Below are 26,288 nucleotides of genomic sequence, written 5' to 3'. Positions count from 1 at the left end.
TAGAGTACCCCATTATAGGAACTTCACCTGTGTGTTTTTTAATTTTTAATTTTTGTGGATACATAATTTTATTTATGAGGTACATGAGATGTTTTGTTACAGGCATGCAGTGTGTAATAGGCACATCATAAAGAATGGGGTACTTCTCCCCTCAAGCATTTGTCTTTTGTGTTATAATCTAATTATACTCTTAGTTATTTCAAAATTATAATTATGTGATATTTTAAAATTGAGATATGATACATATACCATCAAATTCAGCTTTTTTTTTTTTTTTTTTTTAAACAGTGCCTCACTCTGTCACCCATGCTGGAGTGCAGTGGTGCAATCTTGGCTCACTGCAACCTCTGTCTCCTGGGTTCAAACGATTCTCTTTCCTCACTCTCGAATATTTGGGATTACAGTCGCACACAGCATACCTGACAAATTTGTATTTTTAGTAGTGATGGGATTTCATCATATTGGCCAGGCTGGTCTCAAACTCCTGACCTCAGGTGATTCACCCATCTCTGTTCTCCAAGTGCTGGGACTACAGGCATGAACCACTGCACCCAGCCAAATTCACCTTTCTAAGACATACACTTCTGTGGTTTTTAGCATATTCACATTGTTGTACAACCATCACGACTATAACATTTTTCTGGAAAATTTTTGTCACTGTATTAATTTATTACCATTTTATTATTTATGCCTCCTCCCCTAACCTCTGGCAACTACCAGTGTGCTTAGCTATATGGATTTACCTATTCTGGACATTTCATATGCATGGACTCGTATAATATGTAGCCTTGTATGTCTGCCTTCTTTTATTTATCATGCTTTCAAGGCTCATCCATGTTGTAGTATACACCAGTATTTTAGTTCTCTTATTGACAATTAACATTTCCTCAATATACCACATTTGCTTATTGATTCATAAGTTGATGGGACATTTAGGTTGTTTCCACTGATTGGCTATTATGAATAATGCTGCTATGAACATTTGTGTACAAGTTTTTGTGTGGGCATGTTTTCTCTTGGATCTATCTCTGGGAGTAGAATCACTGGGTCTGTGGTAACTTTATTAACTTTTTGAGCAACAGCCAGACTTTTCCAAAACGTCTGCATCATTTTACATCCCTATATTAGTGTATAAGAATTACAATTTCTCAAGGCCGGGCGCGGTGGCTCAAGCCTGTAATCCCAGCACTTTGGGAGGCCGAGGCGAGTGGATCACGAGGTCAAGAGATCGAGACCATCCTGGTCAACATGGTGAAACTCCGTCTCTACTAAAAATACAAAACATTAGCTGGGCATGGTGGCGCGTGCCTGTAATCCCAGCTACTCAGGAGGCTGAGGCAGGAGAATTGCTTGAACCCAGGAGGCGGAGGTTGCGGTGAGCCGAGATCGCACCATTGCACTCCAGCCTGGGTAACAAGAGCGAAACTCTGTCTCAAAAAAAAAAAAAAAGAATTACAATTTCTCTACATGATCTCTGGCACTTACTATCCATCTTTTTTATTCTACGCATCCTAGTGGATGTGAAATGGCATCTCCTGTGATGGCTAATAATGTTGAGCATCTTTTCAACCAAAACCTGTAGAGTTTTTTTAGTGGATCTGCCAACACATGGATTTTCATAGCCTTAATGGCCTTCCAGGGATGAGCAAGGCAGTGGTCAGGCAGGATGAGTTGGCCTGTGTGGATTAGTTGGAATGGAGAAAGAATAAAGAGAGGCCAGGCATGGTGGTTCACACATGTAATCCCAGCACTTTGGTAGGCCAAGGCAGGAGGATTGCTTGAGCTCAGGAGTTGGAGATGAGCCTGGGCAACATAGCAAGACTTTGTTTCTCCTAAAAATAAAAAAAATTAGCTGAGTGTGGTGGTGGGTTCCTGTAGTCCCCCCTATTCAGGACGCTGAGGTGGGAGGATTGTTTGAGTCCAGGAGTTCAAGGCTACAATGAGATATGATCGTGCCACTGTACTCCACCTGGGTGACAGAGCGAGACCCTGTCTCCAAGAAAACAAAGTACGCTTTTAGCAAAGTTCAAGTATATAATACGGTATTATTAACTATAGTCACCGTGCTGTAACTTGGAACTCCAGATCTTCTTTATCTTGTGTAACTGAAACTTCATACCCTTTGACCAGTCTCTCATTGTCCCCTACCCCGCAAGGCAGCCACCATTTTACTCTCTGCTTCTGTGAGTTGTACTCTGAGATTCCACATAGCAGGGAGATCATGCATTGTCTTTCTGAATCTGCTTATTTCACTTAGCCTTGTGTCCTGCAGGTTCACCCATGTTGTCACAAGTGGTAGGATTTTCTTCTTTTTCTAGGCTGAATGGTGTTCCATTGTGTTTATATTGTACCACATTTTCTTTATCTATTCGTCCGTTGACAGACACTTGGGTTGATTCCATATCTTGGCTCTCGTGACTAGTGCTGCAGTGGTCATGGAGTGCAGAGGTATCTTTGATATATCGATTTCATTTTCTTTAGACATATACCTAGAAGTGGGATTGCTGGATCATGTACAGGTTGAGCACCCCTGATGCTCAGCCAGTAAGAATATTGCAAATATTTAAAAATCTGGAAAAAAAAATTCAAAATCCAAACACTGCTGGTCCCAAGCAGTTTCAGAAAAGGGATACTTAACCTTTTTGAGAAAGCAGTTCTATTTTTAACTTTTTGAGAAACCGCTATACTGTTGTTTTCCATCAGGGCTGTACCAGTTTACATTCCTAAGAACAGTGTACAAGGGTTCCCTTTTCTCCAGACCCTCACTGACGCATATCTTTTCTTTTTGTTACCAGCCATCTCTACAGGATTGAGGTGATATTTCATTGTGGCTCTGATTTGCATTTCCTTCATGATTAATGATAACGAGTATTTTTTCCCATGTATCTGTTGGTCGTTTACATGTCTTCTGTCTTCTTTGAGAAATGTCTGTTCAAGAGGTCCTTTGCCCGTTTTAAAATTAGGATACTTGTTTTCTTATTTTTGTACTGTTGAGTTTCTGAATTCCTTACATATTTTGGATATTAACCTCTTATTTGAGATATGGTTTGCAAATATTTTCTCCCATTCCTTAGGTTGCTCATGCATCATTTTCTTTGTGCTCCTGCATTGAGATGGGGCCTTTTTGGTGGATTGTCATTTTCGATTTTATTATTGTCTTCAAGTAGCTGAAGAATTCTTGTCCCCTTAAGCAGTTTCTACCTGTTTATCACCCTTGCCCCTCTTTACGCGAGAGGCCATTCACATAATGGGAGGTTTTCCGATACCTCCTGCGGTAGTGTTCTTGATGTTTCTGCTACCCGACAGCTCTTTCCCACTTGTTTACGTAGCATACCAATTTTCTTTCTTTCTTTCTTTTTTTTTTTTTTTTTTTTTGCTGTCTGCTAGGATAGGAATTGAGTGTTTTAAAGAACAGGGAAATAGCAGATATAAAGGAAGAGTGATTTGGAGAGAACCGTCAACAAATGCTCCTTTTCACTTTTTGTCCCCTTTAAAAAGTGTTTAAATACCGAGTGCTATAAATGCCACTTACTGTCACTTTTAGCCTCAGAGATGCCATTTAGGGGCATGGTTTTAGTTTGGGTTGGGTTAAGTGTGTGATTTTTATGACATGGTTTTTCTTGGGATTGTGAAGTGGGTGAAGTTTTAGAAATTAAAGTTGATTCTGCGGTTGGTGGTAAAGAGCTTGGTGTCTGGTGAAGAGAAGGTGGGCATTGGCCTGTGTTTTCATACCGGGTGTCCCTCCCAGTTGTTCGAAGCTACTCTGTGGTGATAAGCCATGTGTGGCGACTGTGTTTAGAAACTGCACCATTACAGTAGCACTCTGAATGTAAACAGCAAAGTCAGTTTCATTATAGTAACATAATTGACCCAAGCTGCACTAAGTCAAATGTGAATTAAAATTCTTAATGCGTGGCTGTTGTTTGACATGGATGAGGTCGCTTTATTCCTTGTGGGTTTTCAGTATCATTAACTCAGGGTTTGGCATTTGTTTTATTTGTCTCACTCTCAGCCTATTCAAATGATTTTGGTTAGAGCAAGTGCATTGATCTCCTTTTCCCCAAATCTAATAGCTTGTCATTCCCTTTAGGGCCCCAGAACACCGGTATGTAAAAGTTCCCAGTATTGTTCTTTCTCAAATTGCTTTGTAAAATACCACTTTTTTTTTAATTATTTAATTTTTTTGAAATTGTTAGTGGAATCAGCTTAAGAAAGCAGATGTTCATTTTTTTGTGTTGTGGCAGGGTACTCAGATGGTGATGAAGGGACAGTGAATGTGATTGAATGTTGAATAGTATTTTTTTTTTTTTTTGAAGAGACAGTGTCTTGCTATGTTGCCCAGGCTGGAGTGCAGTGGCTATTCACAGGTGCGATCCCGCTACTGATCGGCACAGGAGTTTTAACCTGCTCCGTTTCCGACCTGGGCTGGTTCACCCCTTTTTAGGCAACCTGGTGGTCTCCCGCTCCTGGGAGGTCACCATGTTGATGCCAAACTTAGTGCGGACACCAGATTGGCATAGCGCACTACAGCCCAGAACTCCTGGACTCGAGATCCTCCAGCCTCATTTTCCCGAATAGCTGGGACTACAGGCACGCGCCACTGCGCCTGGCAGTATTTTTATTTTTTAAACAAGAATTTGGCACATCACTTAGTATACAATAACATGAATTCTAATTAATGGCACAGAATCCCAGCTTAGGTCTAAATTCAAGTTAGTCAGCCTTAGCACTTTTGACATTTTGGGCAGGATAATTCTCTGTGGTGGCGACTGTCCTGTGCATCGTAGGATGTTCACAGCATCCTTGGCTTCTACCCACTAGATACACCAGTAGCACTCTCTTCCCTCCCCCTGCAGGGTAACAACCATTGGAGTCACCACACATTGCCACACCTCCCTGAGGCAGGGAGGGGAGGGGTGTCAAAATTCGTTCTGCTTGAGATCAGTGGTCTAGATTGATAGCCTGATAAACCAGCTGTATTGCTAGAAACTATCATTGCGTATCAAAAATGCTTTTTCTCAGATGGGCACAGTGGCTCATGTGTATGATCCCAGGGAATTTGGGAGGCTGAGGTCGGTGGGTCACTTGAAGCTAGGAGTTTGAGACCAGCCTGGCCAACATGGGGAACCTTCATCTCTACTAAAAATACAAAAATTAGCTGGGGGTAGTGGTGCTGGCCTGTAATTGCAGCTACTATGGAGGCTGAGGCACAAGAATTGCTTGAACCTGGGAGGCGGAGGTTGCAGTGAACTGAGATCGCACCATTACACTCCAGCCTGTGCAACAGAGCGAGACTGTTTAAAAAAAAAAAAAAAGAATCTTTTTCTAATCACTTTACAAACTTTTGCATCTGTGTTCCATGTTTTATAAATCTACAGGCATTTTGACTTTTAAACAAATTTCCTAATTACTGTAAACCTAGATAGAAGAATAAGTTTCCCCATCCTTCCTGTCATGTTGAAAAAAACGTCTTGCAGTTTTTCCAAATGATAGGGGCAGGCTTTGGTTAGAGAGGATAGATGCAGGCCAGCTATGGTGGCTTACGCTTGTAATTCCAGCACTTTTGGAAGGCCAAGGCAGGAGGAGTGCTTGAAGCCGGGGGTTCTAGACCAGCCTGGGCAATGTGGTGACACCCCATCTCTATAAAAAAAATTAGCCAAGTATAGTGGCACATACCTGTAGTCCCAGCTACAGGAAGCTGAGGTGGGAGGATCGCTTAAGTCCAGGCATTTGAGCTGCAGTGAGCCATGATCACACTGTTGCATTCCAGCCTTGGTAACAAAGTGATACTTTGCCTCAAAAAAAAAAAAAAAAAATGCGGTGGTGCATGCCTGTAATCCCAGCACTTTGGGAGGCCAAAGTGGATGGATTACTTGAGGTCAGAAGTTTGAGACCAGCGTGGCCAATGGGGTCAACCTCGTCTCTACTAAAAATACAAAAATTAGCTGGGTGTGTTGGTGCACGCCTATAATCCTAGCTACTTGGGTGGCTGAGGTAGGAGAATTGCTTGAACCCAGAAGGAGAAGACTACAGTAAGCTGAGATCGTGCCACTGCACTCCAGCCTGGATACAGATTAAGGCTCTGCCTCAAAAAAAAAAAAAAATGTGTGTATAAATAAATTCTCCTGATTGGCAGAGCTATTGGGTTTTGGCTGTATAGTAATATCAATATCACTTTTTCCTAAAATATATTCAAGTGGCATCCATACTTTTTCCTTTTGTTGAAGGTGATAAGTAACAAATTGTCTCAGGTAAGCCTTGTTGAGAGAAAACGATCTTCCAAAGACAGATGGGACAGGTGGGCTGTCCTTTTGGAGATAGCTGTTTTACTCTTCTAGATTTGGGCCCTCTACTCATTTAAATAAGTGTTTTACCTTATAAATGACACTTTACATTTATAAAGTTAAGCATCTGCTTCTGAGAAAATCCAGAACCAGCACTGTTAAGCTTGATTCTTCTTGACATGCTTCTTTGGAAGAGAGCTGGGGGCAAAGGGTAGTATCCTTTTGCAGATGGTGGATAGGCATTGAGAAGCGGGGGCAGGAGAGCTGGTACTCATGCGCTCTAAGCATACACTCCCACCTGTCACTGCCATTAGGCCTGATGGTGAGAGTAGATTTGTCTTTGGGTACATGGTATTGCGCGTTCAACGCATCTCGTTAGCTGGGCGGTGCGGAAAATGCAGAGTCTTCAGTGGAGAATGACTTTGCCCTTTTTCTTTCTTATTCTTGAGAACATGATGGCGCCTCTGGGGTTATAGGAGAAATGTCCTAGGAAACAAAAAGTCGCCCTTATTCTGGCTGTGAGCCCTAGAGCAAGCCTCTTGGCTTTGAGCCCGTATCATCTGTGAAATGGGAACCATGATACCCACCCTCCCTGCCTCAGATGTGTTCTAAGCTTGGGCCAGATAATGGACACTTAGATACTATCTAGGAGCAGTACCCCGAGGAAACAAGAAGTTGAATATGAGGTGGGATAGCCACATTTCCGAGAATCGGGACATCTTCAGCAGTTGTGATCCATTTGACTGTTACTTAGTACTCCTTTCAATTTGATGGGATTTTGCTTAAAAAAATTTTTTTTCATTATCTCCAGGCTATGGATGGAAGAACCCATTTACCTCTAATAACAGTGAGCTGTTTGTTAAGGGACCTAGAAGGCCAGATTAGGGTAGAGGTAGAAGTTACCCATGGCCAATTAGGCTGTTGAATGTTGCTGTTGATAGATACTAGTCAGACTGTTGGGTTTAACCACACAGGTTTACTTCATGGCTGTGGCAAAGCCCCATTATGTAAGCCAATACCACTTCACAGTAAGATATCAGAATCTGCTCCCAATTCATCTTTTTTTTTTTTTTTTTTTTTTTGAGACTGAGTCTCACTTGTCACCCAGTCTGGAGTGCAGTGGCACGATCTCCGCTCACTGCAGCCTCTGCCTCCCAGGTTCAAGCGATTCTCCCACCCCAGCCTCTCGACTAGCTGGAATTATAGGCATGCACCACTATGCCCAGTTAATTTTTATATTTCTAGTAGAGACAGGGTCTCATCATGTTGGCCAGGCTGGTCTCAAACTCCTGACCTCAAGTGATTCACCTGCTTCAGTCTCTTAAAGTGCTGGGATTACAGGTATGATCTGCCTTCCTTCCTCAGCCTCCAGTTCATCTTTCTGAAAACTAGCTTGGATTTTGGGAGGAGAAAAATGTACTTTTTTTTTTTTTTTTTTTTTTCCTGAGACAGAGTCTCATTCCATCGCCCAGGCTGGAGTGCAGTGGCGCGATCTCGGCTCAGTGCAACCTCTGCCACTGGGTTCAAGCAATTCTTCTGCCTCAGCTTCCTGAGTAGCTGGAATTATAGGCGCCCACCATCACACCCAGCTAATTTTTGTATTTTAAGTAAAGACGGATTTTCACCAGCCAGGCAGGCTGGTCTTGAAGTCCTGACCTTGTGATCCACCTGCCTTGACCTCGCAAAGTGCTGGGATTACAGACATGAGCCACTATGCCCAGCTGGAAATCTTTACTTTCTTATGTATCTAAATATTACCTGAGCATGTTTGGTCTGACGTAAGAATCCCACCTCTGAAGTTATCTTCCGATGACTCCATTCTAGATTTCTAGGTGAGTGGGGGAAGCAGGGAGAGGGGTGAGCCTGTGGTGTCCTCCACCCTGCAGTTAGATTCCTTCCCCTCTGCTTAGCCTCTCTCATCTTCTTTTAATTAGTGCCGTGCTTAATTACCCGCTGCACTTGCTTGTGTATGCATGATTGCATCCCCGCACCCCCCCCACTCCCCCAAGCCGGACATAGCTCTTACTCTTCAAGTAATGATAGTAATTGCTGGTAGGGCAGACCTGTTCCTCATCCTTCTCCAAGCACATTTCTTATGGCAGGTGTCTAGTTCCTAATTAAGTGCTAATGAGCGTGCCTAGTGGACCGTGATGCCACTGCAAGCCTCTTCAGTTTTATGTCTCACTATTGCCAAGCTCTTAAAAGGTGACAGAGCAAGAATTAGTGTCTTTGGGATGACAGGAAGGTGATTTTATGCGTAAAGAAATTGTTATTATGATCTCAAATGGTGAATAAGTAGTTTATGAGTACTTTCCAAGAATGCTATGAATGCTGCCTTTTCTGTCCTCACCCTCTTTTCTATTTTGTCTCTAATTAGAACAATGCTGTCTTCGAAAAGAATGAAAGTTTATAAGATGGTTGGCTGGCTCTTATACTTACTTACTTATTTATTAATAGAGAGAGAATCTCCCTATGTTACCCAGGCTGGTCTTGAACTCCTGGGCTCCAGTGATCTTCCTGTTTTGGCCTCCAGAATGTTGGGATTATAGGATTATAGTGAGCCACTGTGCCTGACCCTAAACATTTTTAGAAAGATTGGAGTGCTTGAAAATTCTTTGTAAAATTTCCACAGACACTGACTTCTGGCTTTAAGATGGTGTTTTCTCTTACTTTTGAGGCTGGGAAGTGTGTTTGGGATTGCATTAAAAATCAGTGGCTGGGTAGAAATGACTGAAGGTCTGGCATGAAGATTTAATAAATTCAGTGCACGCAAGGGGATAATAAATAAAGTGAGTAATTGAGTGTCAGGGAAGTGAGCACAAATCAGAATCTGGAGAATTTTTTAACGTTACACCTTAGAAATTGAGTTTTAATCGTTTTTACTGTCTCATCAAAAACAAGTTTTATGTTGGACAGCTTAAATGTGGCTAGATTCATGGTGCAGGGGCCATTTCTTGAACACTTTTTCATTTTATACAATGTACTTTTAAATATAAGAGCAAGGATACTGTGTATTGAGAACAGACTTAGAACTTTTGGAATGGGTTAAGCGATGGGGGCAAAGTGCAATCGTGGAAAAGGTGTTTGGGAACGGGTACGTGGCTCACTGGCTGGAGTCCCACACGTAAGTGCTATCCTTACCCTTGGTCCTAACCATTGTGGATCTGTTTTCATCAGTTACGTAGAAAGAGTGAGTTTGAGGCATGGAGCGTGATAGGAAGGAAAGGATAAACAAAGTTTTGTCTCTAATGTTTCTTCCAGCAGCCACAAGCCTGGCTCCCTGAGATCCTCTCCTGTGTCTATGGGATATGGTAAACAGCAGCTCTGAGAGTTGCTCCCCTACTGACTGCAGTCCCCTCCTGCCTAGGGAGAGTTTCAGCAATTTACTTTATACCTTGGAGCATTTGTTCCTTCTGGGAAATGGGAATTGCAATACTTTCTCACAGTACTGAGAGCTTGATGGAATAAGGGGGCACAAGTGCCTGGGTGGTACATGAGACACCCACCCGGATTACTGGGTCTCCCTCTCCCAATTCTGTTCCTTAGTGATAGTATTTTGTTTTCGTCTCATCATACTGCTGTGGTAAGTTAATGCAAGGGTGTAGCGTGAAATGGAGTTACCTGGTAACAGGTTGAGAGCATGGCTGCTAAAGTGTTGGATGCATCCTCACCCCCATTTTAAACTCTCTGAAAACAGCATGAGTCTGAAAATCTGTGGCATCTTAGATTCAGTGACATGCTGGATCTCATCCCTGGAGGCGCATAAAGACAGAACTAGCTCATGTGTACCTACTAATGTAGCCAGCCTTGCTTAATAATAAACAGCTCCCCTCCCGAGGTGAGTGATAGCTGAAAGTGACAGTGTAGATGTGTGGATTATATTTTGGGAAGGTGGGAGAGGTAGAGGAGTAGGTGAAAGCTTTTGATGAACTGAAAGCACTAATTGCATTTTTTCCCCTTTCCTCCCTCTCTTTCTTGGCTCCCTTTGTGTGTTTGTTGAACCTCCTGTTCTGTTTCCTCCTTTCCCTCCTGTCTTCTCTGTTTTTCCCTGGATGCCGCCTCCATCGCCATCACTGTCACCACTTCCTCCTCCTCCTCCTCCACCTCCTTTTTCTCTCTCGCCACCACCAACAGCAGCAGCAGTTGCAAGCTCAGCATCTTTCTCATGGCCACGGACCCCCAGTTCCCCTTACGCCTCACCCTTCGGGACTTCAGCCTCCTGGAATCCCGCCCCTCGGGGGCAGTGCTGGCCTTCTTGCGCTGTCTAGTGCTCTGAGTGGGCAGTCTCACTTGGCAATGAAAGATGACAAGAAGCACCATGATGCAGAGCACCACAGAGGTGAGAGGCCGGGCAAGCCAGATTAGGACTTTGTCCTCATACTGTTACAGTGCTGCAAAATTGTGTGCATCGCTAAAGAGAGCCCCAACCCATACAGAAAGCAAACCATGAGATAAGAGGAACTGTCGCAAAGCTTTCCACTGAAACACAGGTCACCCTGGAAGTTTGCAGGGTTTGCTGTGGGCATCTGTAGATTTCTCGATCTCGTTAGATTGCAGGCATCTTGACATCTTGGCAACTGCCTAGTTAATGCCAGTGGCCTGTATCATATTATGGAAAACTGTTAACTGCTTAATTGGGTAATTTTCAAAGAAAGTAATGTTGTTAAATGGGGCGAAATAAGAAGTTAAATTTGAAAGTGAATGTGTTCAAATGAAAGGTTTGATAATTGCATCTGTTACTACTTAGTTTCATAGGCTTTAATTCTAGTATGCATTAAATATTGGGCAAAATTGCACTTGACTAATTTTTTGAAGAAAAGTAATTTATTCTGTCAAGAAATAAAAAAATAGGCTTTGTGTATGGTTAAACTGTAAATCTTATGTTTACAAAATACTGTAATTTTCAGGAAATCACTGTATTAGGAATGTGCAATGACTTATATAAATAAAAGCCATTTTTAAAACTGTTTGGGGCTTGTGTTCTAATTATTCCCCCCTTTTTTTTATTTCTGTTCTTGCCTCTGTGTCTGAACGGGCATGTCTGTGCGTTTCTTGGTAACCTCGGGAGCAGACAGAGAGCCGGGCACAGTAAGTACTCAAACGCCTGCTGCACACACACACACACACACACACACACTCACTCACTCACTCACTCACACACAACCCCCTTCTAACAACACTGCTCCACACTGTCTTTCTCTAAACACAGGCACAGACAGACATGTACACTCTCCCTGTCTCTCTTAGTGACCTGGTTTTTTTCTTTTACTTTTTCTTCCTTTAAAATTTATTATTCTTATATGATTGTTTGCTCTGCTCTTGTCTTTGTATAAAACTTGGCATCAGACAAGAGGGGCATAATTTGGAGGCAACACTATTTGCTACTTACTTACCTGGAAATACACTTTGATCTGTATTTGTCCCCACCCCACTTTAAAAGTGTTTGTGGTTGCATCCTAAGTCTGGCTGGTTGTACTTTAAAAGAATATTCATTTTTATATCTTAAATCAGTTTTAGAGGCAGGAGGACACAATCCCATTGGGAAGTAAGTTAGTAATGTACTGTTTCTACCTAAACCAGTCATCCTCTGCGAATGCGTCTTAGTTGCTAGGTTTCCATATCGTTTTCTTTGCATAATTGTCCTTGGAATGTGAACTTGATCTTACGTCTATTTTAGACAGAAGAACTGAGCATACCAGTAAGCTCTTGAAAACAAGGAAATTCAGCGACAGGGCTGTGTGCATATAGCGCTCATGGTTTTCACCAGTCTAAATCACACTCGTTTTACATGTGCACGTTTGATCTGTACATGCAACTGCCAGTTAGCTTTGGGGAGACCCATACTAAAGCACGTCTCAAATGTTGTGTAGCAAATGGAATTTGGCCGCTTTTCAGCTAGAATAACCTACAGGTTTTGCTTCCTTTCCTTCTTTGTGAATGTAGCAGTATTTTGAACGTGTTTAATTTGGTAAAAAAATGGGATACTGAACATTTAAATAATTCTGATAACTGTTTTGGTATAAGTTTTGGGGGAAAGATAAAAGTTTAGGTATTTTTTTAAAACCCTTTTCTGTGTAGAATAGCAGCTACTTTAAAAATTGTCTTTGAGACAGATCTTGGTATATTTACATGTACCTGGATATGTTAGGAGGTGTGGGGAATGGTTAAAGGAAAGGGTAGCTAGTTTTAAAATTCTTGCCTTATAAATTTCTCTGGAAAATGTTGGGAGGGGTGGGGGGGAGCAAAAATTACAGCTAGGAAATAAAATACTCTACACACAAAGTACAGATAAGTAAACTGGCTTTAGTTTAGGGAGGTAGTTTTTTTGTTTTGCCATTCCAGTGCCCCTAGGGATAGTCATCTTTTATGTCCATTCAGTAGAGTGTCAAATTAAAAAACCTAACCCTCGATGAAATCACAGAAGAAGAAATTTAGAGAAAGCCCATGCCTTTTAGGCTGTTAGGTATTTTAAATCTCTTGAACATATTCTAGCTTTGGGACTTCAATTTAACATTTTTTCCTCAGTGCTCCTGTTTCACCTTAAATGACTGTGCTCACTGAGTGCATACTATGTGTGTAAGGCACTGTGGGACACCTGTCTGCAATTTGAGTTATGTAGGCACGCAGCAAAGCCCTTTCCCAGAGAATTGAGGAGGAATGAGTCAAGACTGGGGGAGGTTTCAGCAAAAGTACAGGCGTCCCCAAACTACGGCCCGCAGGCCGCATGCGGCCTCCTGAGGCCATTATCCGGCCCCCCGCCGCACTTCAGGAAGGGGCACCTCTTTCATTGGTGGTCAGTGAGAGGAGCACAGTATGTGGCGGCCCTCCAACGGTCTGAGGGACAGTGAACTGGCCCCCTGTGTAAAAAGTTTGGGGACTCCTGTTCTATAACTTACTGGTATCAGAATTGTGGAAGTGATGCCACATGATATGTGCCTCTGAAATGCCAGGGTTGTGAATAGGCAGAGGTTTGTATGCTTAAGTTAATAGAGATGTATTTTATACCTTTGTGTCTTTCTGAATTTCTGAATGTGTCTGATAACCTCTTGTTTGTATTTTTGACAGAAAAATGTATGCAAGTACTTAATTCATGGGTTCATTGGAGTGCGTGGAGGGAGGCTTATTTATTGGTCGTACCCTTAAAGAAATATGAAATAGTTCTTGAGTTTCAGGCATCTGTGGGTTATTTTTAAGTCTGTAAGTTAAGGTTAGCAGTCAGTGAACTTTTAGTGCAAATGTGGATTTCTGTGTTTTGGGCATGTATCCTTTTTTTATATCAAATTTTTGACAAATTCTAATCATTTCAATGAATATTTTCAGAACAAATATATATGCTGTATTTCCTGCCTAACTACTACTGAAAACTGTTGGGCAATGATGCTTAAAATGAGAAAATGACACTAATTGTAACCTAAACGTTTAATCTAGTCCATAGAGAGGAATTAAATTGTTCACTGTCCACATAAGTGGGATTTTGCTACAGTTACCTAAAATTAAGTAGCTCTTCAAACTTTGTATAATAATGAATATGAAAAGCAGTGGATAATGAAATGATGTGTACTCTTAGTGCCTAAAATATTATAGTACTTACCTATTTAATAAAGTGGTTTGAATTAGAAGGTCTCAATTTTACTTGGCAGCTCAAGATAGTCAATTGCTGTTTGCTGCTGTTTTTTAATCCAGTGAGGGGTTAGGGGCAGTAGCTACAGGCCAGCAATTTTCAAAGCCTTATGGTGTCACCATCTTGATACCCTTGAAATAAAATTATTGAGGACCCTAAAGAACTTTTTGTTTATTTGGGTTATATTTTGATATTTACTGGGTTAATATTTTGATTTTTTGACATTTACTGGGTAAGAAATAAAAAATTAAAATCAAACAGATGAAGAGCTGCTTAATTTAAATTGTATTAATACAAATAACATTAATGAAAAATAACTTTTCCAAAACAAAAATACTGTAGTGGGAAGAATGGCATTGTTATGCATGTCTACAAATGTCTTTAATGCGTTGTAGTTTATTTAGTTTAAAAGAGGATAGCTCTCTTCTGCATTTGCTTTCTTGCAGTATTTAGTTGACGTTTAGGAAGAAAATTTGCTCTCGTGGAAATGTGTGAGGGTCTGGGGCCCTTAAGGGATCCATGGACCAAAGTCTAAGAACCATGGCCATAAATAAGACGAACTCCTTTCTGTTTTTATTCGTTCTTGCTCTTCTTTCTGTATTGAACATATTTATATCAAGTGCAGAAATCAGACACTTACAGGATCCACAGGGAATGAGGGTGTGTATGGATTTTTGTCTGTGAGCCTGTAACTGGTTGATAGGTAGTTTGTTTATTTTTAGTGGCAGAAATTAATTTGCTAGTTAAAGATTTTACAGTAAGAAAACAAATGAACCTTAAATAAGCAATCTGTTTTAATGTGAAACCTAGAAAACGAAAGTGCAGTCAGTGCACTCATAACATTTCCGGCAGTAGTGAATTGCATATATGATGGTGGTCCCATAAGAGTGTAATACCGTATTTTTACTGTACCTTTTTTATGTTTAGGTGTGTTTAGATACACAAATACTTACATTGTGTTGTAGTTGCCTGTAATATTCAGGACAGTAACACGTACAGGTGTGTAACCTAGGAGCAGTAGTCTAGGTGCGTAATAGGCTATACCACCCAGGCTTGTGTAAGTACACTATTCGATATTTGCACAATGGTGAAATTGCCTGGCATGCCTTTCTCACAAAGTATCCCTGTTGTTCAGTGACACGTGGCTGTTCTAAGAGTGAAAGTTTTTATGGAAGCTACCTTAAAGTTTCTAGAAAGGGATGAATGATAAAGCTAGCAACTTTATAGAGGTTTTGCTTTGGTTTAAACATTTTTTAGCTGTTATTAAATTTTGATACCTGTTTTTTTCTTATATAACTGAAGCTATTGAGCAGAGAAATATGAAATGACCTAAGAAAGGCTGTTATTTCTTAGTAGCATTCCATAGTAATAAAAACAACTTTAGATATTTTAATTAATGTAAAGATAAATCACATTAAATTTTGGCTGAAGGGAACATTATTTTTAGCTGTTTGAAAGATTTAGTGAATTGACAGAAAGTTGTATGGTTTAAAAAAATTTATGATAAGGGCATGCTTTTAAATACTTTGAGTCATTTAACAAATATTTGTTGAGCCTTTACTATGTGCCCAGGTACTGTTTGAGGTACTGCATATACTTGCCTTCATTTTGCCATGATCCCTTTTAATGTCACAGTTAAACATTTGTTGAATGTAAGATACTGAAATACCTAGTCAGAGTGATCACTGTTTGGAAAAGGAAGGAGACTCTGGGGGAGACTCCAGAGCAGACGGTGTGTAGACCTAGCAGCAGCGTTCACAGATGGACTGTGTAAGTGTATGCAGATTGTGGTGGGTCTGGGCTCATTTGCAGAATTCTGGGGAGAGATTATAATTCATCAGATTCTCAAAAGGGGTTCCTGACCCAGAGCAGTCTAAGCACCACTCATCTCTCTGTCCGGCCATATGGCACAGCACCATGGTGTTATCAAAGAGGCTGGGTGCATCCAGTCACATAGTTACCCAGTCACATAGTTACTTAGTTAACAGAGATGGAGAGATAGTAGTCTGAGGGACCATGTTGTCACTCTGTAACTGACTTCTAAAATCACCAGGAGTTTGTATTTAGAACTTACCTAGAGATACTTACAGCCATCACCTTGTTTAATATAAGGTGGTTTCTTTGTTTTGTCACTCTTCTCTAGCTGTTTTTGACTAGTTAATTGGCAGAGGCAGGACCACCCTTCCCCCGCTTTTTCTGAAAACAACAACATTATAGAAGGCAAGGAGGAGTTAATAATGTGAGACTTGCTTTGTAAAAGAATACGGTTGGTCTTTTTCAGGAAAAAAAGTCACATTCACTCCCAGAGGCCCATGGGAACCATGGCAGCATCAGGGGTGGTAGAATCAACATGAGCTTTGTACAAAGGCAGACCTGAGTGGAATTCTGGCTGCACAGACAAGGCTTTTCCATCCTTTTATGCCTTCCTAGTCCTATCTGTAAATGGCGATAGTAGTGGTTGCCTCACAGGCAGAGGGTTAGGAGGCCTCAGGTGGGAGGCTAACAGCATAGAAGGTGCTTAGGGAATGTCCTCCTTGCAGTGCCCTTTGCAGAGTAGCAAGACAACAGTAAATGCACCATTAATTACACTCAATGCTGTTATTTGTGGGTTTATCTCCTATTTATTTTCTTAATTAAAACAATTTTCTTTTGATTTTTGTACAGAGTCTCAGTATGTTGCCCACACTGGTCTCAAACTTCTGTCTTCAAGTGATCCTCCTGCCTTAGCCTCCCAAAGTGCTGAGATTACAGGCGTGAGCCACCATACCCAGCCTTGGTTTTCTCTTCATTTTTAAAATGCACATTACACAGGCAGTTATGGAAATAAGGGTCCACATGCCAAAGTGACAGTTACTGATGGTTCTCAGCATGTCAGCACCATGAAAGTGACCTCTTATTAACTTGATCACTTTCCTGATACTCAAATTTCTCAAAAGTAGACACAGCCTAGGATGTGCTGTTGTGCCTAAAATCTTATGACTTAATCTTGACCTGACGCATTAAGAGATTGCCTGGAAATAAAGGCCAAAACTGAGATGAGTCACCTAAAATTTCTATTTTTAGGCACAATGGAAAACACTTAAGTTTTCTTAAGCAGTCTTCTGGGCAGGTTTTCCTTCTGACCAAGTTAAAAACTCTGCTTAAAAAAATAGATCCTCTTCGAGGAAGTTGGCATGACTGCTGTGAGTAGGGTGAATCCTTGAAGGGAAAGTCCCGGTGGTTTCTAGATTGTCAGTAGCCTATACCAGGTGGAGGTGTCTGTTTACAGTGGGTGGAATAAGTCACCAGGTAGACATCGGGGCGTTGGAGCAACTGGATTAACACTCAGGTTTTATCTCACTGTGATTGCAGTGAAAATAGGGTATCTTTACTCTTTAGAAAAATAAAAAACGACAATTTTTTTTTTTTCCTCTAAAACCTCTTTTAGACTTCAGTTTGTGTGCTGTAATTAGAAAACCTACAATTGTGAGCAGGTTTTTTTCTTTTGTCCCTATAATCATTTTTATCATTTCATCACTGGGACCTACGTGACAGCAAACTTTGTGTCCTCATCTTTGAGATAAGAAGGTATAATAAGTGCTGTCAAGTCCTGACCTAATGCTTTGTAGTTTCAGTGCCATTTCTTGCATTAGCAAGTATCTCAGTGGGGGCTAGAGAGCAAAGAGGACAGAAATGGCGGTTATTTAAAAATTAATTTTAAATGTATTTATTGTCTGCTCCAGAGTTCGTTTTGCTTTGCCTGGAGAAGGATGGTAGAAGGGCCAGCTAGAAATGAGATGGTGACGAAGGCATTGTGGTTTTAGCACCCTGTCCAGGCTCAACGTTTATTGGCCCCGTATGTTACCTGCATGGCTGCCTTTCCATGAGTCCGCCTGAGTCAGCCACCTGCATTCTGCAGTGATGAGTTCCAAAAATCGAGGTGCAGGAATGCACTAGTTCTTTCCCATAGTTTGCATTTAAACTGTGTGAAACATTGACCTGTGCCCTTCAGACCGGCTGCACAGGCAGGGTTCTGAGATGTGGTATGGTTGCCAGTGGACAGATTTTCAACTTTGTCCATGTTGTTGACAAGTGGGGATCTCATTAGTTTTATGGATTAAAAATACATTAGTTAAAGTGTCGGGCAGAGTATATAAATGCCCAATTGGACTGTAGCAAAAAGTACAGCACAGGGTGATGGCTTAATTGATACCAGGTGTAGATGGAGAAGGCACACAGATGTGATGGGGTGCGTGGTTACCTAATTGTTTTAATGTTCACGGAGAAGTTAATTGTCAGTGTGGAGTGTGCTAGTAAATTAGGTTCCTACTGCCTTAGTGTAACTGAGGATAAATGAGGTGTCACGAGTTTCCAATCTGTACCTCTGACACAAACACTTTTTCCTGCAGGGAGGAGAAAGTTCCCAAGGGGAATCAGCATGGCAGCTGAAGAAATCTATTTGAATAATGTGCTTTATTTTTACGTTAGGGAAACCTGTCTTGCTTTTGCTGTATGCATGAGTAGGTTTTCCTTTCAGTTTTGCTGCTGGTCGTTTCAGGGTTTGGACTTGGCAGAAAAGTTGCTTGGAGGTCTCAGGATTCATCAGGGCTCCTGTGAGTAGTATTTGGTAGCATTGACAGGGCAGCATTTTATTAAATTTGCTTTTTTTTATATATATAGTTTCTGAGGTTACTTTCCAGAATATGTTAGTAGATGTGAACAACCATTACTGTTAAATTGCTAAATAAAAGTCAAATTCTTGGAGCAAGAACTGGAAAAACTGGTTTTTTTTTTTTTTTTTTTTTTTTTTTTTTTTTTTTTTTTTCTTGAGACGGAGTTTCGCTCTTGTTACCCAGGCTGGAGTGCAATGGCGCGATCTCGGCTCACCGCAACCTCCGCCTCCTGGGTTCAGGCAATTCTCCTGCTTCAGCCTCCTGAGTAGCTGGGATTACAGGCACACGCCACCATGCCCAGCTAATTTTTTGTATTTTTTGTAGAGACGGGGTTTCACCATGTTGACCAGGATGGTCTCGATCTCTTGACCTCGTGATCCACCCACCTCGGCCTCCCAAAGTGCTGAGATTACAGGCTTGAGCCACCGCGCCCGGCCAGAAAAACTGGTTTTTATCCTTACCGAAGTGGCTGGGTCTTTGCTACCTTAGTCTTGAGTGGGTGTTTGGAGCATGAAATAGACATATCACTTGTGCCGAATGGTTAGGATAAAGCAATAGAGTCCTAGTCTCGATGTTTTCTTTTGATGCCAATGGGTACTCTCTGAGGATCAGTCAGCCCATCTACTTACATTGTAAGTTCTTATGTGAAGTTATGGTTTCATAATTGTATTGGAATGTTTCTTTTGGTTTTATTTTAAAAGAATATATTGGCCTCTCCCATCCAGGAAATGCAAACACTTTGCCAATTATCTAGTTACCTTGAGGCCATTACCGCAGGGAAAGATCCTGGTGTGTGTTTAATAAAACATGGTTCCCAGAGTTAGGAAATTGTGCTCAGAATTTGTCTCAGAATGCACGTAGGCTGCAATATTGGAAGATCTGCCATTACTTTTTTCTTCTGACCAGCTCTTTTGCTGTCATAGCCATTCTATTCTGTCATCCTATTAGTGCAAGTTAGATGTGACCCTCAGGAAGCATATATTAATAAATAGCAATTTGCTTGTTGCCAGCCCAAGATGCCCTCTGAGATTTGGTGTTCTCACGGAATTCAAGATTTTTGTGAGAGGGAGAATCCCTTCTTGTAGAGTATATGGTTTCTTTGTTGTTGCCCCTCATGTAATCATCTCATGTACTTTCTTTATAAAAGTCATGCCAGTTCTGTCTGTTTCTGGACCCTCTTTATGTTTCTGATGGTGAGCATTCTAGGGGGATCTTTTCTTTTAGACTTGTCAGATATGCTTCTCTCTTTATTGCTTTACTTGACCCTGTACCCATAAGTGTGCGTCACACATAGGTGTAGAAAATCATTTGATTTTACAATTTTAGTTTGTTTTGAAAACAGTGTGTTGTCAGCTGATTTGCCCAGGCTTGTAATGTCCTCCGTGGGCTGTATAACTCCTATTTTGAGTTTCTGTAGAAGACATAAATGAGGTAAATTTTGTTTATTTCTTGAAAACAAACTTAAAACAAAGGAAAACTTATATACAGTCTATAAATCTCAGTCCTTGAGACATTTGTAATAGAAGTCTGCCCAACATTTACTGTCTTTAAAAAATCCTGGCAGATTTAAATTTTGCCAGCTGCAAGGTGAAATAAAACATTGGGTTTCTTGGCTGAAATTAGAATGTATCAGTCAGTATAGTAACACTGGTTCTCAATAATGATTAAAACGCTGATTCTCGATTACATATTTGTTTGGCAAATAAATATTTGAAAAACAAATTCTACTTGATGAATGCTGTTTGGTAGATTAAAATCTTTCAAAACATGGACTCTGGGAAGAGGGATCTGCAGCGGCAAATAGGGTCTATAGGATGATTACCTGCGGTGATTGGCATCCCATGAACCTTGTGCATACCTGGGCTGCTTCATCACTGTCTGCTGAGGTCTTTTTCAGTGTTAATTTTGGGATTTGAGTGACAACGCAGGAATTTGGGGCTATTCCTAGTTCATTTTAAAGTAGACTTTAAAGTGTGCATTTAAAAAAAAATTACACATTTCTATTTTTGGTATGGAAGGCATCTAACCCGATAAAGCAAGGCATTCTGTTGGTTAGGAGGTGGGTCAGAGAAACCATGCGTTAGGTATTGTGTCACATTAGAATATTATGCACAGTAGTTTAAAGAGCCAGGGTGGATTTTTAAATGCGTTTTTGGGTACAGGTGTTCTATGTCTGTAAACTTGAGTTTAAAAATCACTCTTCTGAGAGGGGAGGCACTTTGACTGTACTAGGAGTCATCAGGTGGTGGACATAGCCACTTGGCCTCAGGCTAATCACCTCTGTCTCTGGACATCCTCATCCTCCAGATTAAAGGAGTTGGGGGAGGAGGAGGTAACATGTCTCAGAGGTTGCTTTGGCCTCTTGTCAGGTTTGATTCTAATTATTTGCTGTGTTTAGAATGCATGACCAATGTTATTTTTTTGATTTTGATTTTTAATTTTTAAAATTATTTTTGAGACAGTCTCTGTCACCCAGCTGGAGTGCAGTGGCACGATCTCTGCTCATTGTAACCTCCGCACCCTGGGTTCAGGCGATTCTTGTGCCTCAGCCTCCTGGCTAGCTGGGATTACCAGCGTCTCCCACCACACTCGGCTGTTTTGCTTTTGGTTTTTTCCTTTTGTTTAGTACAGATGGGGTTTCACCATGTTGGCCATGCTTGCCTCGAACTCCTGTCCTCAGATGATCTGCCCACCTCGGCCTCCCAAAGGGCTAGAATTACAGGCATGAACCACTGCACCTGGCCTCATGATCATTTTTAAATAACTTAATGCAAAGCAACTTGTATTTTATTCTTTTGAAACTAGTGTCCTCATAAATGTTGCCTCGACTTATTAGATTTGGACCCAGACAACCTAGCATTCAAATTTTTAAAGGATCAACATGACATTCAGTCAATACCCAGGTTAATCTCTGAAGTCTTAAAATATGTATAAAGTAGCTCTTAATGGCCATCAAAATGATTGTATTCTACCCTGGAGCCACAAGCAACACACAGTAGGGGGTGCATGAGGAGAAATCACAGCTTGAGGGAAAAATACCTCAAGAAATGCAGTACCCACAAAGTCACTTTTGGGTTTTTGGGAACAAATGAGGTAATCCTGAAGGTAAGGGCCCCCCAGGCAGTAGTTTAAAAACCAGAATGGTTGCTGTTGCTGCCAGTGAAGCTCATTAGGCTGGAACTGTTTGCTCATATCAAGAACAACAATGAAGGCAGCTTCAGGGCTGGAAGAAGTCAGGGGTAATTATACACAGAAATCTGGGTTCAGGGGCACAAGGGGAAAGGAAGCGATCTGTTTTTGGTGGGATAGGCTTTAAGTAGAAAGCCTGCCCGGCTTCCAGGGATCCCCAGGTCTGACTGGCTCTCCTGGGCCTTTCCAGCCAACACTCTCCGCTGCCTTGTTTTGAGTCAATTTTACAGTGTCAAAGGTAGGATGAGGCATCTTGTTTTGAGTCAATTTTACAGTGTCAAAGGTAGGATGAGGCATCTTGTTTTGTAACTTGTTGAAGTCTACTGTTGAACGGGGACTGTTTAAGCAGGGATGCTAATTACCAGCCCTGTCCACACTGGGAGAAACTTTCAGAGCTTTTCAAAACCTATTCAGATTATAGGCTTCATTTAAGCTGCTCAAGCAGAAATTACAGTAGTAACTTTGAACATAGACGCAGAGGCCTCAAAGCTTGACGGTCTTAAAGGTTCAGCTGTGTAGCAAGGTTATTGTTTCGAACAGGAATTGTATTGTTTCTAACAGGAACTGTATTGTTTCTAACAGAAGTGTAGTTTACTTTTACGTTCACAGTACCACTTGACATCATTAAACAGGACATTAAGAAGCTGTCTTGGAATGGCCCCGTGGCTTGGACGTGCAGTGCTGATGACAGCAGGAGGGCTTGGAAGGCTCTGGAGAGAGACTTTAACTTAAAACTGGGCAGCACACACTGACTCTATACCCCATTTTACTGGACACTTCGGTAGATGTTAAGTTGAGTAAGATGCAGCCCTGCCCTGGATGCTGCTCAGAGTCTGGAGGAGGAGACCACGGGGCTGAAATAACCTAGAAAAGAGAGGTGTATTTAAACACATTTCCCATGTGTGAGCAAGCAGCTGCTGCCCTGGCCCAGCTTTTCAGAGGGCGTGTTAGCACTTTGCAAGAGTGACGTCTCCTGCAGCCTTATCAGGCTGTGGGTCTGGGTTGGAGGGGTTAGTTTTTAGCGGACATTTATCTAGGTAATTAGTTTAGGGATCCGGCCGGCTCACCTTTCGGCCCCAACCACTGTGGTAAAGACATTACTTTGAGCTTCTCTATATTGAATTGCGTTGGTCCCTCCCAGCTGCTTTTGTCTAAGCCTCCCGGCATTTGTGTAGCTTCAAGAGTCCTGAATAAAAGAGCCCAGCTCCTTTAGAGTCAGTCCCTGATGCGGGCCAAGAGGCTTCAGATTGCCTTCTGGTTCCCAGTTTTGATTTTCTCCTGTATGTGGTTGAGCTGAGAACAACACTCCCAAGGGTGGGGTCCATGGTTTTCAAGGGAGCTTTGAGGGCTGGACACCTGGCTGATTACCTCTGCCTGGTTAGAAATGAAACTCAATGCTTCTAACAAGGTACCATAAAATACTTGCTCCTGTTGTATGCTGTTGCATTAGATGTGGTCTAACCTAAAGGTATTCCCCAGCCCCTTCTATTTTACACTGTGGCCGGGAAAGGTAGCATAATTGTCTGTTGGCCCTGGACACCCGCCCTGTTAGTTCTCAAACATCCTTCAGAGATTGGGGTTATCTGGGCTTTGTGAAAGGAGGTTTTTGCACAGCTCATTCAACATTGTTCAGGGCAGTAACACATCACTGAACAAATTGCCCCCTTGCATATGCTAATCCCACACTTAAAAGAACTCATTGTAACATGTTCTGATGCTTTAGCCTGAGGGGAGATGGGAATTGAAGAAATGTCAGATCATGTCATGTGACCCCAAAATATCTAAAATGCCTGTTTTCTTTGGGTCAACAGTTCGTACTCAGCATATGCGAATGAAAGTATCCTGTGTGGTTTGTGGAAAAGATTAGTCCTTGTTCTTGCTTTTGTGTGGGAGCTGGCCTTGCTATTGAAGATTCACTGTCTGAAATTCCCCCCTTGGGTCTTAAATTTCAGTGCTATTGGCAAGGAACACCAAGAATTCAAAAGAGTTTCTTTATTGCTGCTGTGGAAAATGTGATTTGCCTTTTAGGAAACCATGCTGTTAATCCCACTGCTTCCTTTGTGCCTTTTTAGAGTGGTACACATTGACTCTTACAGTTAAAGAAAATGTCTAATAGAGTAATCTCAAGATTTGCTCGTAGGCCATTTATGTTTCTGACCAGGAAGTTGCAGTGGAAAAGAATAAAAACACATCCACATACAAACACAGCAAGCTCCTATTTCTCAAACAGTAAATGGAACAGAAGCATAATTCCAAGAAGACCTGAAGAATACACCTAATTTTGGATGGTTTGATTGCAAAGTCAGGGTCCTCCCCCACCGCCTTTTTTTTTTTTTTTTTTTTTTCTGAGACCGAGTCTTGCCCTATCGACCAGGCTGGAGTGCAATGGTGTGGTCTTGGCTCACTGCAACCTCGGCCTTCTGGGTTCAAGAGATTCTCGTGCCTCAGCCTCCTGAATAGCTGGGATTACATTACAGGGGCATATCACCATGCCCAGCTAATTTTTTGTTTTTTTGGGCTTTTTTTTTGTTTTTTGTATTTTTAGTAGAGACGGGGTTTCATCATGTTGGCCAGACTGGTCTCTAACTCCTGACCTTGTGATCCACCCGCTTCCGCCTCACAAAGTGCTGAGATTACAGGCATAAGCCACCACACTTGGCCCAGGGTCTCCCTTTTAAGTGTGTAAACCTCTAGAAATGTTTGCCATGAAAGTCTTTAGATGAGATGAATTAAACGGAATGAAAGGCTGTGTAGGTATCACCTTTCAAAAATAGTTGTCACATCAAGGTTGGGTTTTCATGTGTACAAAGAGGCTTGGGAAGAAATCTTTGATTAATTTTTTTTGCCTTGCAGAGTAATTCCCTCCTGGTCCCAGACAGTCTAAGAGGCACAGATAAACGTAGAAATGGGCCTGAATTTTCCAATGACATCAAGAAAAGGAAAGTGGATGATAAGGACTCCAGCCACTATGTAAGTAATTAAAGGACTTGAAATAATACTTGCTTGCTTACTGCTCACCTAAGTGAGTATCCAAGTATATGATCTTAGTGATAATGCCATGTCCTTAAAAATAATAGCATAAAGAGGACAGGTTCTTAGACTGTAGGATATTATTTCCCTTTGAGGTTGTAATTTATGCTTCTGCTGGGCTGTGTGTTAATGCTTTGGACTTCCTGCCTTTGTTACTCAAAAGGGAATATGAACATACAGGGCTGGCTTTGTGGGCTGTGCGGTTGCTCAGGGCCCTGCTCGTTAGGAGTCCCCCCAGCCGCGCCCTCCCTTGGTGTAATGCTCTGATCTCACCATATTTGCAATCTCAATTTTTAAACAAGGTCTCTGCGTTTTTCATCTTGTCCTGGACCCTGTAAATTTAGTAGCCACTCCTGCTAAAATAGAGTAAAGATTTTAGTGTCACAGAAGCTGTTTGGATGCTGTTCTGATAATACAGGATCATACTACTTCTCAAGGCAGAGTTCATCATCTTCCACAGTGAGCGCTCTAGTGATCTAAGTTCATCGTAAAAATGGAAGAAACCCCAGAGGCCTCTTGTTTAAATTATGTAAATGAGGTCACTCTACTGGTTGATGGAGTGAGGACTCTAGTCACAGATCCAGCTAAAACCACATGCAAAAGGAAAGCAAACCAAGCCAGATGGCCATTGGCTCTGGTCTCAGGATTATAAACATTGCAGCTGATGTATGACTTGGAGTTGCCTGTGTGTCCCTGAGTTTCTGTTTCAGAATGGATGCATTCTCAGGAACAGTGTGAAAGTGGAGTTGCTGAATTGGGGCTATGTCCCTGATGGCCCTAGAGGAAGAGATGTCTACTGTGCAGGCTAAGTGGAGGTCTAAACACTAGATACAGGATAGTGTCTCCTGCTGGCTGGCCCAAGCCTATAGCTAATGATAGGTAACATCTTTTTGAGCACCGCCTGGAGTTTGTGCCAGGGACCCTGTGATTTTCACATGGATTATGTCATTGAACTCTTGTAACATCCTGGTGATTTGTTGGAAGTCACAATTGGTGATAGAGCCTGGCAGCACCCCAGCTCCAGTGTCCCCGCTCTTTTGACTCTATGCTAAGATGCTGAAACCCAGTCACCAGTATTGGATTATTTTACCAGAGATCCTGACATCGGTTCACACTTTGCACTATGGTTTAATAACATAGTTAGAAACAAAGTTGTTGGTTCTCCCCACCCTAGCCCAATGCTTTTTAGCACATACCATTCTTCCCTGTCTGTTGCCCAGAGCCAGTGTCCCATACATGTACTTTCATTTGTGAGGTAAGGTGTTAATAAGCAAGTTGGGGCTGGGCACAGTGGCTCAAGGCCGAGGTGGGTGGATTACCTGATGTCAGGGGTTCAAGACCAACCTGGCTAACTTGGCAAAACCCTGTCTCTGCTGAAAAATTAGCTGAGCATGGTTGGGCATCTGTATTCCCAGCAACTCGGGAGGCTAAGACAGGAGAATTGCATGGACCCAGGAGATGAAGGTTGCAGTGAGCCAAGATGGTGCCACTGCACTCCAGCCTGGGCAACAA

The 26,288-nt window shown here is 41.8% G+C and overlaps 1 protein-coding gene across 4 annotated transcripts in view; it reads left to right on the top strand.

Annotated features, from left to right (window-relative positions):
* Window positions 1-26,288, top strand: part of TLE1 (TLE family member 1, transcriptional corepressor) — a 101,037-nt gene that overhangs the window by 41,434 nt on the left and 33,315 nt on the right. For all 4 annotated transcript variants that reach the window (XM_010350718.3, XM_003940003.3, XM_010350717.3 and 1 more), the window contains exons 7-9: window positions 10,419-10,623; window positions 11,356-11,372; window positions 24,600-24,716. In XM_010350718.3, the coding sequence (XP_010349020.1) occupies window positions 10,419-10,623; window positions 11,356-11,372; window positions 24,600-24,716 (339 nt within the window). The remainder of the gene's footprint in view (window positions 1-10,418; window positions 10,624-11,355; window positions 11,373-24,599; window positions 24,717-26,288) is intronic.

The sequence above is a fragment of the Saimiri boliviensis genome, chromosome 2 (assembly GCF_048565385.1).
Source record: "Saimiri boliviensis isolate mSaiBol1 chromosome 2, mSaiBol1.pri, whole genome shotgun sequence".
Lineage (NCBI taxonomy): Eukaryota > Metazoa > Chordata > Mammalia > Primates > Cebidae > Saimiri > Saimiri boliviensis.
Note: the sequence above shows the minus strand (reverse complement) of the source record. Positions and strands in the feature narration are given on the sequence as shown.